General features: G+C 34.8%; 1 protein-coding gene across 1 annotated transcript in view; it reads left to right on the forward strand.

The window, feature by feature from the left end:
- Window positions 1-6147, forward strand: part of LOC129258510 (myosin light chain kinase, smooth muscle-like) — a 36903-nt gene extending 30756 nt beyond the window's left edge. Inside the window, exons 20-22 of the mRNA XM_064098883.1 lie at window positions 358-481; window positions 1401-1457; window positions 2976-6147. Of these exons, the coding sequence (XP_063954953.1) occupies window positions 358-481; window positions 1401-1457; window positions 2976-3692 (898 nt within the window). The 3' untranslated portion in view covers window positions 3693-6147. The remainder of the gene's footprint in view (window positions 1-357; window positions 482-1400; window positions 1458-2975) is intronic.
- The last annotated feature ends 9635 nt before the right edge of the window (window positions 6148-15782 follow it).

The following is a 15782-nucleotide window of genomic DNA, read 5'->3' on the forward strand; positions in this document are numbered from 1 at the left end:
CATTGTCATTATCATCATCATAATCGATAATCGTCACCTAAAACATCATGATCTGCTTCTTCAACATTTTCCACCACCATCCTCCTCCTCCTCCTCATCATCATTTTGTCATCGTCATCACCCCCACCCCTCGTCATCATTTTCATTTTCAAATAAAGGCTATGTAAATCCACTAGCTCAAACTTCATTCTTTTTATCCGAGCGATTCGGCACCCAATTGACGAGAACATCAGGGTCGAATCTAAAAAAAAATCAACGAGGATTGGCATGACCTATTCTTTAAGCTGGGGTAATAAATGATGTGACTTGCTTTGATTAAAATAAAAGATTTTTTTTAATCTTGGGGTTATCTTACAGAGAAAGAATGACAGCAGCCGAGTGCTTACAACATAAATGGCTTGTCACAGACTCCAAGGAACTGAAATGCAACAAGATCAGTACGACAAAACTCAAGAACTTTGTAGCAAGAAGACGATGGCAGGTAAGCACGAATGACAGTAAATTTCACCCCCCCCCATTTGGTCACGTGGTATCATGTAGATCGCTTAGATTTTGTCTTTAGAACCTAAAGGTGTAATAGTAGTCGAATTGTAATTATTTCACACAATTTTGAGATTCGAAATTTCGAACGATGGATAAACCACAAATAGTTGTCTTTTAAATAATATTAGCTATAAGCTTAGACAGTTCTGCCTATATAGCAGCTTATAGGATAATTGTGTATTAGATGTTTTGCTTTTTGTGGCTTTTTAGTCTGTAGATATGTGGGGTTCCAAACTGGATATTATCATCTGTCACTACTTTGATGTCAGTAATGTCGCTTTATTCTTGTTGTTTTGTTATGTATGCACCGCTATCAGAATACTTTCGAAAAAATTCTTCACCACTTTGTCATTTGTCCATTATCATTAAAATGTCACTTTGTTGTATGTTTGTTTAAATGCTACCTTTTAAAGTAAAAGTCTTACAAAAAAAAACGTAATACAAAGCTTAGCGATCATCATAGAACATTTTGTGTACATTGATTGCATTGACTACAATGTACAATCAAAATCAAGCGTACGATTAATTGCTCAACTTTGTGTTACGGGACCCTGGTCTCAAGGTTTTGTGATTCATGTGGGGGTAAAATATTAATGAATCTTAAGTCTGCAAATGCGAATTTAATTGATAACATGGTGTGATTTATTGTTAGAATGTAGTTTCATCTCGTTCTTGTACACAACGGCTTTTTGGGGACAAATGTATGACATATTATTTCCCATGCATTCACAAATTGAATCTTTCATGCAACGCAGTTAGACAGACACATATTTGCATTCTTTGTAGATCTTCCAAATCGTGTGATTGGTGAAATGTTTATTTCTTGCTTTCCTTGTCCCTCTTCGTTGTTGAAACAGTCTGATTCAAGTGAATCTAATCAAGAATCTACGAACGATGACTCATCTGATGAAACAGTATGTCTGGTTTTATAATATAACATTGGTTTGAAGTGGTTATTAACTTGGAACCATATACCGGGTTGGTGTGAAGACTAACTAATTTTTCAACTACTTGTGTGTTGTGCTGCTAACCCTATATACAAAGTCATATAACGAAAAGCCTAGTAAAAGTAGATAAACATATAGTAGATCTGTTCAATCTCGAGAAAGAAAAGTTGTTGCAATGAGGACTAGTCAGCTGCTGACTATGTTCATGTTGTTAACAGCCTATATTCTCTGTTAACAATTTGTTTTCTCTCGAAAGGCTTTTCAGATATTTCGAGAATACGTCACCGTGGTTTGTTTCATTAATGGTTTATGTATATCATTTATTGTTCATTTATTTCGTTGAGCAGAATATACCCGACGGCTATTATAGGGACCTATGCAAATTTGAATTAACATTTATTCAGTTGGTATTGTATATTTCCGTTTAAATGTACTTCCAAAATAAATTGATCATAATGGGACGCCAGTTTCGTTTGTCGTATACCGGGGTTGTTATATAGAAATAAATAATGGATACTGCGAACATACATCTTTTGAAGTGTGTGATTAAACATAGCCAGATACTTATTAGACAGAAAATACCTTAAATATTTTAGAAGGGACAAAGGAAATTTCGTGAAAATAACTCGAAGTGTTAGATACTCTAAATAAGCAAGAATAGTTATGAAACTTGTGATGGGTTGAATTGAAAAACAACATTGGTTTTATCATTCACTCTTACATTCCGATGTTTGATCAAACAGTTGATGTGAAATATTAACTTGTTCCCAATTTCAATACCAATGTATATACTGGTGTGATATATTAATATCATCCATTTTCTAAACACATTTTTAAATCATCATTAAACCTTGTCTCAAGTGACATGATTGATTATATTTTCTATTAACCATGTTAAGAGAAAACTTCTGGAAACTTGTACATGTAACGCCACCAAATATTTTCGCGCCCGCGATTATATTTATTAGATGAAAATTATTTAAATACATAAATTGTAATAACATATATGATGAATACATTATAAATATTAGAAAGGTTAACTAAAATAGTATATTAGAATTAATTTCAAACATTATAATGATTTATTGTTCCAACGATTCCATTGATCAAAATATTTTCTTTAAATCTCTCTGTATTCAATATCTTTCTTATGGATTTATTTTATTATCCTCGGAAATAATATACATGTATTTCATGAGTTAGAGATTGTTGAGTAGAGGTGATTGGCCCCCTTTTGAATCAATCAATGATATATTGCAATCAGATTACATCCCATTTTCCTCAGAAAGCATTTCGTCAGTTTAGGGTTATATTAGGTTTGGTAAATTTAAATGGAATTTATTTATTCTTTGAATTGCAGAGCACATAACAGCTGATTTGCATTGTTGTGTAGTCCTCATAAAACCATCTAATATTAGGTCCCATAGCTGTATAACTGCTATAATTATAATTTCAATTTACGCTCTTTTACTCTGTGACATACAGAAAACAGCGACCGCAGTCCGAGCAATCGGCAGAATGGCATCTTTGTCACTGTTTGGTAGCAGCAAGAAATCTGGTGAGAATAGCAACAACCTGCGAAGCCAATCATCGCCCTCATCGAAAGACAAATCGCCATCGACACCGACAACGCCATCAATGATCACGGAAGACGAGGACAAAGCGATAAACAATGATGCTCAGATAGAGAAGCGCTCCGGGCCAATGCACAAAGACGAGTCGAAAGAAATGGTCGCTGAAGCTATCGTTAGTAAAGTCCAGGAAAATGAGCATGATTCTAAAATAACAGACAATGATGTGACATCGAATGAGCGACAAAATGGCGACGACGAGAGCGACGATGAATCGGAGGAGGAAGTAGAAGATGATATCGACGGTCCAGGCAAACAAGATTTAAATCAGAACATTCCAGGCGCACCTCATTTTATCAAGGAAATGGTGGACTGTGAGGTCTTCGAAGGGGACAGCGCCCGCTTTGATTGCCAGGTAGCAGGCGACCCGGAGCCTGATATCAAATGGTTACAAGATGGCGAGGAGATTGAGGAGAGCTCAAGATTTATCTTTGACTACGATGATGATGGTATGTGCTCCCTCATTATTAGGAGGATCCAGGAAGATGACGAGGGCGAATATTGTATAAAAGCGACCAACTCTAAAGGCGAGGCATCGTGCATTGCCGATTTACTTGTCGAAGGATTTTAATAACTACTTTACTATGTGAACTTATTACTTGCGATGCTGACATTTTTACATGAAAGGATTATTGGATAGCTATTTACGTTGTATAGATAATAATCTCTGATGTTAAGTGTGTAGATTTTAGATATTTGTACAAATAAATACTTATGAAAATTGGATTTGAAGAAAACTGCCATTTAGCCTTCAGATGGTGTCTTGGCAAAGTGACCTTATGGAAACGAGTTAACTTGGTTATGATCCCACCAGATTTTGTTGCATTGAAATAATTATGAAACCACCGTGAAAATAGCGTTGTTATTAAAAGTTTCTTCTTATCAGTGATTTATATTAAAATGTGAATATTTTAATTACCGAAAACAGACGCAACATAAAAATATATTACATATATGCACACCTGGATTGTATAACCTCCGTATATAAACTTTTTATATGTACATGTGTATGTTTTTTTAACAAATCAAATGGATCACTTTCAATATTTACACAATCATGGTAATTCGAAATAACATTATAAAAAGAAAAATATAAAATTGAAACAAAATAAGTTCTTATGTGAACTTTTCACCCAAGTTTTATGTATTTTTTAGATGAAATTAAATTGAATTGTGAGTGTGGTGAGTATAGATCATTAATGAGAACGATGTAAAGGTTTGATAATATAGTCATAAAGTTTGAATAATGTATAGATACATATATTTTCCGTAAGGATTCATCGTGATGTATTCAGGAATTTATTCCCTCCGAGCTGCCAAACTGTAAGGAGGATTTGATCTCTAAAGAGAAAAATAATTATGTAGAATGATGTACAGTTCATAACGGAAATATTAACGTATTTTTTATGCGTAAACACGATGTAGAGTACATGTATATAGTAAGACTTTAATAATAGCATATAAGCGATATTTTGATTCGTAATGTTTTATCTAATCTATCGATGTAAGTGAAGTTTCATTGACATAACGCCTTATCTATTTTGTAAAGATATTTTATGAACGTTGTATATTCTGGGCGTTCCTAGTGACGTTACCCCCTCTTTCCCTTCCCTTTTTCTACCCACCCGTCCCTCTTTCCCTTTCTCTTCTTCTTGCATTTATACACCCCCCCCCCCTTTCCTCCATGCCAATCTCCATTTTTATCAATGAGAAGTGTTGGTTGCATTATGTTGGGATTATTTTGTTAACTTTGAAGAATATGATGCTAACTTATTTAGAAGCACATGCCTAATCTGATACTATAAGGCTTTTTATTAATCTACAAGGTATTATTTATGTCACGATTTGAATTTTTATCACTGTCATATTCAATCTGATATATTCCTTTCAGTTCTGATTTTGCCGCTAGATGAGACCGGGGTCGGTGCCACAGTTAGCTAAATCAAAGAGTTTGGATCATACATTATGATTTTCTTATGATAAAGGAAGAGGGAGAGAAAAGCTATATACTAGAACGAAATGTTGAAATGTATCGATAAGAGAATGCCTGATCGAAGAGCTCTATGAAACACATATTTTTTCATTGAGAAAAAGGAAAGCATGAAATAAGCCTATCTGTCCAATTTAAAAAAATGATAATTCGTGTATCCTTATAAGAATCATAAGCCATAATTATTATCATTGTATGTTTGTTTTTAATGTCCAGTCGATGGTATTTTATTATATATATATATTTATAGTTTGTAGACTTTTTTTAGCTTTCAGTTCAGCACTTTTTAAAGCACAATGAAATGTGACTCACACGTCGACTTCAGTATTCTTTTCGTTCCATTCCTAAAAATGCATAATGACCAAATCATTATTATTCATTCCTTAATTATAGGACACTTCCATTGTGACAAAAACAACTATTCCAGATTTACAAAGACGGTGTGTGTAAGTGTGTATATAGTTTATTGTCATTTTGACGAATATAGACTTTATTTTGTTCAAGGTGATGTTTGATAATATTAGAATTTCAGTTTGTGATAATGATGCAATTATTATGTAACACTTGCTTATTTGCTTGGTTTCCATGACATTATGAAGCGAAATATTGTAGTATCAAGTCTAAATTAAACACTATCGAACCTAACATTATTAAGTTGCTACCATTGATATTAGTGTCAATTTGCTCTTCCAATTCGATTGACAAGTAAATGGGATCACGTGATTGTGTAGCTTTATGTATTCCAGATGATTATTGTATATTTTGTATATAAATTTGCAGAAAAAAGAATGACTGCAAATGAGCGATAATACACCAATTAAGACTCATGTTGTAAAGTTGAAGTTGTGAAGATAGTATTGCTTCCATTATATTATATGGCATTGGTAATATACGAATATACTATGCATGTTGTTACTTTTGGCTATTTACAATATTTTTGTCATTTTATTCATAATGAATAACCGTTATCATCATCCTAGAAAATATGATTTTGTATCCTTTTCTGAAATGTATTAAAGACAGGTAAAACACAAAACCTGGAAATCGTCGTTTGTGGTTTATTCATGCAGAGTTTATGATTGATAATTTTGGCAAACATATGTGTTTGCTCAAGAGAGTAGGGCCTGGCGCTGATCCATCTTTTCATAATTTGGGGAGGGTTTTGGCACTTGTTACTTTTTTTTTTTAAATGGGGGTTCTTGTTCCAGAGATATAATGAAATTTGCGTCAGTATATTGATTGTGAAAAAGGAGGAAATTTAAAAGTTCACATATTTTCACGAAGTCATGAGCTATAATGCCTTGTCATTTTGGGTCAAAATGGCAATTTTCATGATTTTCTGCAATAATGATCAAACGCCCTTCAGATTGACACAGAGGGTATGATATTAAAATTCATTACATTTAGGATAATGTGATACAATTATAAAATTTAAAAACTGACAATTTTCGAAACGCTCATAAGCTAACCGTTTTCATTTTTGGTCAAGAATTACAATCGTCAAGATATTATGAAATAAAACGCCCATCAAATTGACACATGGGGTATGAAATGAATCTTAATTACTTCCGGAGTTTCAATTGTGAGAAAATCAGGATATTTAAGATTTAAATTTAGATATTTTCATATTAATTCGTTGGGAGAGAATGCTCCACCCCCCCCTTGCCAAAAGGTTGCTCATCCGCTCCATTTGTCTCTCTGACAATTGCCAATCCATTAAAGGAGAATGAAACCCTTGAAACCAGCTGAATCCATATCAAAGAGAAAAATCAAAGAAACATATTGTTGAAAGTTTGAGGAAGATTGAATGAATAATAAGAAAGTTATGAGCATTTGAATATTGAGATCACTAATGCCATGTAGATCCTCCCATTGGCAATGCGACCAAGATCTGTGATGTCACACACGTACAACTCCCTCATTACTTTAGTACTTATTTCACTTATATTCTCACTTTTAAAGAGTCTATCACAAGGTGAGGTGTTCTCTTTATGAGAGGACAAGTACAGATGTTTCACAACATTATATCATTGATGAATCGTTTGTCATATGATTAGAATGAGCAAAAAGAGATGTTTTGGGGTATATTTTCAGTGTCCAAAAGGGGAGAGTTGTTCATCTGTGACATCATAGATCTTGGTCGCATTGCCAATAGGAGGATCTCCATAGCATTAGTGATCTCGACATTCAAATGCTCATAACTCTTCTATTGCTAGTCCTATTTTACTCAAACTTTTGTTGATCTTATTCTTTGATTTTTCTGCTTTCACAAAAGCTAACTTTCTCCAAGAGTTTCATTCTCCTTTAACCTTTTTTTACCAAAATATCATGGGACCAATCTCGTCATCCCTCCCCCTCTCTCTCTCTCTTTCTCTCTCTGGGGGCATAAAGTATGAATACTCCCTGTCCCAGTTAGCAGGATAATAAACCCTAATATATATTTTAAGTATTTAAATGGGCTATATTATTATGGAATATTTCGACTGGTTTATGATCAAAATAAAACCTTATTTAAAAGTCAATGGAATCGTAAAATTCATAAATGGACTACTCTCGTGATGTAGCGGATTTCATATAAATTTCCTTTCATATATCTTCCATTTTACAAATGTTTTTGACCATGAATTCATACAAAGCCAGTTTGTCATAAGTATAGTTATGTTTGTAGGAGAGATCACTTTGTCCCTAAGAGAGAAAGCCTGTAAAAGGATACGCCTGTAGACATGTCTACAGTACAGGCAATTTTTATTAAGCATGAGCGACCGAGCGTGAAATTTTCGGTTCTAAAATGCAAAATTAGGCCATTTGATGATTAGAAAAATAAGATTTCTATCTTGAAAAGTGTGTGTGATAATTTTACAGGCCACCCCCCCCGGATTTATGCTTGTTATTCATGACTTTATAAGGGCAATTATAAGGAGAAAACTCGTAAAATACATAACCCTGAAATAGTTGCCTTTTTTTCATTTTAGAAGCATTATTTTTTAATGAATGTAAATATATATATACATACATACACCCGTACATACTAACCGCGTAGCCAGGATTTCATTTTGGAGGGGGCGGTAAATGCACGCGAAGCGCGCTCCCTAGGGGGTGGGTGCAGGTAGTTACCCCCTCCCGCGCGAAGCGCGAAGCTTTTGGTGTTTCATAAATTAAAATGAAAAGGAACCGTCTCTCTTGTCTCTAGTACCTATATCAGCTCCAATTCACTTGACTATATTGTGATTTTGAACCTTGTTTTCATGAACCTTGTTTTCAAAAGTGATTGTGAACGCACAAAAAAGGAATACAATGGAGGAAATTAATATAATAATAACCCCGCGCAAAGTGCGGAAGCTGAAGCGTTTTATTTTTTTTTGCCATGAAAAGGGTCCCGAGAAAAGGGTATTCTCGAATACTTCCCTTGGAAAGATCAGATTTGATTACAAACAATGTAGCGACAGTGCATATCTTTAACTCGCAAAACAGAGGAGAAGAAATGTATATGCCGGGAGGAAGATATTCCTCCCCGCGCAGAGCAATGAAACTCTGGAATTTCAAAGAGCGGACGTTTCATCAAATGCAGATATCCCATCGGCTCTAATTCGATTGATTTTCTAAGATTATTGAACTTCATTACAAGGAAAATAGTGCGCAACAAGTTGAAACTTCTGTGATTTATTGAAATTATATAAAAAGGATGCCTAATTTCTTTGACTTATCCTGAAGCGCTTCATTTTGAATTATAAAGAAACTTATGTGTCATTCAAAATTTCAAGCTGAGGGTGCAAAACAGGACAGGAGATGAATGTGCAGGGAAATGACATGAAGTTTAATAGAATTTTATTTAAAAATATTGTACTTTTTTATTTAATACGACACGAATTTTATACCTTCCTCTTTTAAAATTAGGAACATGTTTGCCCCAAAATTATGGTTGCTTAGTAATGAGCTGAAAAGCGGGAGAAGTTGACTTTATGGAGGTGACGGCAGAAATTGATATAAAGATTTTACCCGCCTGGAGCCGACCCGACCAGAAGTTGCGCGATCAATTAAAAAAAAGATATTAACTTTATATACTTCGGCCTAACCTTACTCTAATTCCATGCGCTAATGTATACATTTGAACTTTAACTGGCAAGAGACACATATAGCTGAGGTGGAAAAACAGGGTTGGGAAACAATGGAGAACTTCAGTATTGTCATGTAACCACGCGCAGCGCGGAAGCAAAATTCATATTTAGTGGAGCGGTTATGTGACAAAAAATGGCCAAGATGCTCGGATCTGGCAGAAAGTGTGAAATTTGGCATACAGGGGTATTTTTGGGCGCTGATTAAAAAAATTGCCGGCCCCAAGCAATTTGACCATCGGGTCGGCCGCCATTTTGAAATCCAAGATGGCCGCCATGAAATATCATTAAATGTCAATTTCTTGAGTTTTACATGGCATGTGACACTGAAATTTGGCATATAGGGGTATTTTGAGGCACTGATTTCAAATATTGCCGGCCCCCAGCAATTTGACCATTTGGTCGGCGGCTAAATGGCCGCCATTTTGAAATCCAAGATGGCCGCCATGAACAATCATTAAATGTCATTTTCTTGAGTTTTACATGATATGTGACACTGAAATTTGGCATACAGGGGTATTTTTGGGCGCTGATTAAAAAAATTGCCGGCCCCAAGCAATTTGACCATCGGGTCGGCCGCCATTTTGAAATCCAAGATGGCCGCCATGAAATATCATTAAATGTCAATTTCTTGAGTTTTACATGACGTGTGACATTGAAATTTGGTATGTTGTGGTATATTTAGGCACTGATTTCAAATATTGCCGTCCCCCCCAGCAATTTGACCACTTGGTCAGCGGCTAAATGGCCGCCATTTTGAAATCCAAGATGGCCGCCATGAACAATCATTAAATGTCATTTTCTTGAGTTTTACATGATATGTGACACTGAAATTTGGCATATAGGCTTAATTTGGGGTTCTGATTTCAAATATTGCCAACCCCAAGTGATTTGACCATCGGGTCGGCCGCCATTTTGAAATCCAAGATGGCCGCCATGAGAAATCATTAATGTCACTTTCTTGAGTTTTACATGATTTGTGACACTGAAATTTGGTATGTTGGCGTATTTTTAGGCACTGATTTCAAATATTGCCGGCCCCCAGCAATTTGACCACTTGGTCAGCGGCTAAATTGCAGCAATTTTGAAATTCAAGATGGCCGCCATGAAAAATCATTAAATGTCATTTTCTTAAGTTTTACATGATATGTGACACTAAAAATTTGGCATATAGGCTTAATTCGGGGTGCTGATTTCAAATATTGCCGGCCTCAAGCGATTTGACCATCGGGTCAGCCGCCATTTGAAATCAAGATGGCCGCCATGAAAAATCTTTGAACTCATTTTCTTGAATTTTACATATGTGCCACTGAAATTTGTAGTATATCGGTATCTGGGTGAGTTAATTTAAAAAATTGCTGGCTCCAAGCAATCTGACAATTGGTCGGCGGAAAAATGGCCATCAACTTGAATTCGAAGCTGGCTGCCATAGAAATATTGCAATTATTTTGTTGAGTTTTATATGATCTGCGGTATTGCACTTTGACATATAGAAGTAGTGTGGGGAGCTTATTTCAAATATTGCTGGCCCGCAGCGATCTGATCCCCTGAGTCAGGGTTATACGGGCCAAAGATTTTCATTCGAGCCAACCCATTTAATTCTCAATTTTTAATTTTGATATTGCTGATTTACAAAAATGAATGAATACATGTATGATTGATATTCTAACACTGATTCTAGGGAGGGTAACTTTACTGAACTTCCCTTTTTTCAAATTGGGAAGATATATCACCACTTTGGAACTATTTTTATACTGGCGGGAGAAGTATTGCCATTTTACTGTCTCAAGTGATGAATTTGATCCTGTCAGGTGTAGTCTTCATAAATGCCGATTTATTTTTAAAATGAGCTGGTCGAGGTACCCTTTTCTGGTCAGATATGGAATGTCCAACATATATCCTATCCACTGGTAGTAAACACTAAACCCTCGAATTTCATCCTTTTTTTTAGAGCGCCTCTTTAACACACGAGTATATGGGAAATGTTTTAGGCCCGTGATCCCTTAGCTGCAAAATGGCAGCCATCTTGAAATCCAAGATGGCTGCCATAAAAAAATCATTATAAAAATCAAGTATCATAATTATAACGTAGGTATTATTTTGAAATTTGGCATCTTGGGGTATTGAAATTTCCCCCAGTAATCTGTCCAATAGATATGCTGCAAAATGGCCATTATCTTTAAATCTAGAGAGGATCGACTGTCATGAAAATTCATTAAAATCATTTTCTTGAGTTCTAAATAATTTGAGGCACTGCATTTTAGACATACAGGCAGGTTTTGGCTTGCTGGTTTTAGAATATTGCTGCCCCAGTGATTGATCCACCGGGTCAGCTGAAAATGACCGTCACTTTGAAATCTAAGATGGCTACTACGAAATATCTTTTAAAAATGTTTTCCTGAATTCTACATTACCTGTGACACTGTAAATTGGTATTAAGAAGCAAAAACTTGTATTGTATGTTAATTTCAAATATGGATAGATAATGAACATATAACACATAACACACTTTATCTGCCATTTCAAATTCCATATGACCCATCATGACACAAAGGACATGATTACCTAGCTTAGTTCTAAATATTGATTATTGTGGGGGAAAATAAGGACAATATGATAGCACTAATCAAAATTCATGTATGGTATAACTGATGGTAATCCATTTATTATTGATATCAATCATTTATATGCTAGACGGTTGACAGTGAATCTTACAGATCTCCAGGAATTACTTAGGAACGATTCAATTGATAGTCATGTGTTCGACAATCTGACAATGGGAGCATGTTCGCCACACAATCGGGACATCAAGCCCCGACAGCATCAGACCAAAAGATGTTAAAAGAGGGGAGTTGCTTCTACCCTGTTTGGCGGTCAACGAATTAAAGGGGAAGTTCACCCTGACAAAAAGTTTATTGAAACAATAACAGAATAAATAATGAAAACAAAAATTGAAGGTTTGAGGAAATTCCATCAAATATTTAAAAGCTATTGGAATTTCATTTGGTGTATTTGTGACGTCAGATGCAAGCAGTTCCCCATGTTTCTTATAGTACAAAAATCAATGAAATGTAGCCTCCTAAAAAAAATGAAATTTTTGTTATTGAACCCTCAGTATATCAACAAACAAATGATTTCACACCCGCTCCAGAAAGAAAAAAATTACCCATGATGAACCATTTATGCATTTTATATCACACAACATAATGGGGCAGCTGCTCGTACAGTATATGACGTCACAAATTAAAAACTTAAAATTCTAATATCTTTGATGGATTTACCAATATCTTTTTTATATCATATTTTCTTGTGTTTTTACAACAAACTTTTCTCCGGGGTGAACTTCCCTTTTCAAGGGATAGAGCAACTTCCGATGTGGCGCTGCTAAGTTGCTGCCGGGCTCACGAACTACAGGGTATGGGCAAAATAAATTTTCAGAGCATTTCTGTTACTGAATTCTATTTTGAACAATAAAATATGTATTATTATCATCCATCATTAATATTAATTTCATCATCATCATCATTATCATCATACCACTATATAACCATTAACTCTTACTCTGCCAGGCCCAATACCCCTCTACTGCCAGGGATATTCGAGGGAACCCTAACTTGACCGAAATGTGAGCAGCGACTGATTTTAAAACGGTCATAATTCTTTACCCGTACATTGTATAATAAAACCTTCTACACATGAAATGATGCATGGTTCATGGGCTTTATGGTCGTGTTATTATCTTTCATATTCGCGTTTGGAAAAATGGAGAAAAGATGTAATATTTTACATCGTTTTTTTTTTCAATAAGTAAAACCTAGAAAATTATGATTTCATGAACATTTCAAAGAGTAAATAACCTGAGGAATTGTAGAGATACCAAAAAAATAAGAAGATAAAATGAAAGTTCAATGTTTATCCTTTCAAATGACGTATCTATTAATGAAATTGAACAAAAAGAAATAACGAAAAATAATGCTCTTTTGAATAAAATACTATTTTGCTATTCAAGTTATTCCCTCTACAGTACGATAAAGCGACCTGTTCCAAAAAAGGGCATTGTCGCCGATCAAGTGACCAATCACAGCACAGCTGCGATCCCCACGCAAACACACACAATAATATATTAGAGCCATGTATCTTCAAAGTGCTGCCAACCGTACCCTTTCATTCGTGTAGTCTTCAAAATAAGACTCTGTAATTTTTTTATTCGTAGTGTAACAAACAAAGTTATGGCCAGTCAGAAGGAGACAAAATATAAAAGAACTAAAGATGATATATTGAAATATAGATAAAGAGGGGTCGGACAGTTTCAATACTTACAAGTTTGGGGTATAAAATCCCACAAAATAATATGGGCGTTCTTGGCAAAGTGCACATAAGTAAGAAAAAAAGGTTTATTTTTCGTGAATCAAAGAAGAGGGAATGAAAATCAGTTACAAACAAAAAAATCAATACAAATTTTCAAAAAGAAAATAGGCCTATTTGTTCTGTATTACTGGTCTGACCAAAGTAGCCACCTGTTAACATTCTACGTGACTACATTCTTTTGGTCATGCCACCAAGTCATGAACAATAGATGCCCAGACTCTCTTTCATGAGGAATCTCTAATCCGCGCTCCCTTCTGACCTATTTTATTGCCTCTCTCTCTTTCTTTTCATTCTACCCCAGTTCTCTAAACTCTTTGTTCCCCATCCTCCTTCCCCTCCTCTTCTTTCTCTTCCTCTTCTTCTTTTCGTTCTTCTTCTCTCTCCCTCCCCACTTTTATCTCTTTCTCTCTCTCTGAGTATTGTATACATGCATATGACAATTATTTTGATACTATATTTTACTGTTGTGTTACTTTGTAGCATGATCATTGTTGTCACGTTCGACTATATTGCTTATTCTCTGCTTATGTAACATTGAAGTTCTCACAATATATGCAACTCCATCTCCATAGGCTTGACTATCTGATAATAACATAAAGTTGTTTATTTAAATACGTTAACACTTCATATTGACTGGATATTATAATTGCACATGGAAACAAACACTCTTTATTATTAAGTTCTTTGTTTTATTAAGTAATGCATCTAAACATATATTGCCATTTTATCTGATTTTATTTTGTATATTTGTAAACCCCGACTAGTGAGGAGAGCTTCATAACAGAAACTAGTTTTTCTTTTAGTCATCCTCAGGCACTAGTCGGTGGTAATTTATTCCTCTTGTATATATTCTTATTGTCTTTTGCCTGGAAATAAAATAAATAAAAAAAATAAATATTATCTAGGAGAGTAATTTAGCACAGGATGTTCATAGAAATCGGGGCTCACGCGCGTCTTTTGATTTGACATTTGAATACTTTCAAAGGTTCCGGTATTGATTTCTTATGGGTGACCCAGGTAAAGAGAAAACAATTTGCCCCCCCTACAGAAAAATCCTGCATCCGCCCAGGGCCTCCCCAGCTCGTAGCACTATCCGTGGTAAAAGAAATAATTTGCTCAGATAACATAGTGTACAATAATATGCGTGGTATAAAGACATGTAATATTCAACCCGTTATAATCGTTATCATTTTCATTTCTACTCTCTAAAGTCGTTTTAAAATCCCCTTCGATAGTGACGTCAATGATGCAGCAACTAAACAGGTCGGTCTGATCGGTTTTGTTAATGTATCCATTTCTTTCTTTTCCTCAAAACATCTTGAGACGAATAAAGCGGTATTATCGGCCGTTTTAATTATCACATGTATTTGTTTTGCTTCTTCCTATTTTATTCGAGGAGAATATTGAACGATTCATATTTTTGTGAGAAGTTTGAATATGATATTGATAAGCATAACAATGTCAATCATTCTTTTTTTATGGTTTGGGCTATAAAAACACAAACGAATATGAACCGTTATTTACCTGATCTTAAGTTTATGAAGAGAGAGTTTGGCTGCAGAAGGAATGCAATTGATATGATTACAACAATTATTTTTGAATAATAATCATAATGATGATGATGATTCTGATGGTAATAACATTAATAATAAGAAGGTGAAGGAGAATAACAATGATAATAATAGCAATAACAATAATGATAACAATGATTACGATAATAGTAATACTAATAATGATAATAATAAAAATAATAAATGAATAAATAAATAATGAGTGTGATAATTGCAGTGCGATGAGAGTTGGAAATGACAGCCTTCTTTACTCATATATTTATAACGAGAACAATTTTGTGAGAATGCTAAAAAAACAAAGTATAAGACCTCCCCCCCCCCCCCACCCCCCAAAAATCTCCCCCAAACCTTGCACATTTGCAGGCAGTAAAAAGCCTTGACACAAGAATACTACCATACCGACACAAGAATACTACCATACTCGCCTTTGCTCTGCCCATAGAATTACGTGTATTGCTACACACAACCTTTATATCACACGTGTCTATAGGGGAAATCTTGATTCAGATCGCGGCAATATCCGAAATCAACTCTTCAAAATAATGATGCAAAAATGCCATTTTACTCAAAAAATGTCTATGTAAACCACTATTTTTTATATAACAAAATCACTTGTAAAT

This window comes from Lytechinus pictus, chromosome 1 (genome assembly GCF_037042905.1).
Source record: "Lytechinus pictus isolate F3 Inbred chromosome 1, Lp3.0, whole genome shotgun sequence".
NCBI lineage: Eukaryota > Metazoa > Echinodermata > Echinoidea > Temnopleuroida > Toxopneustidae > Lytechinus > Lytechinus pictus.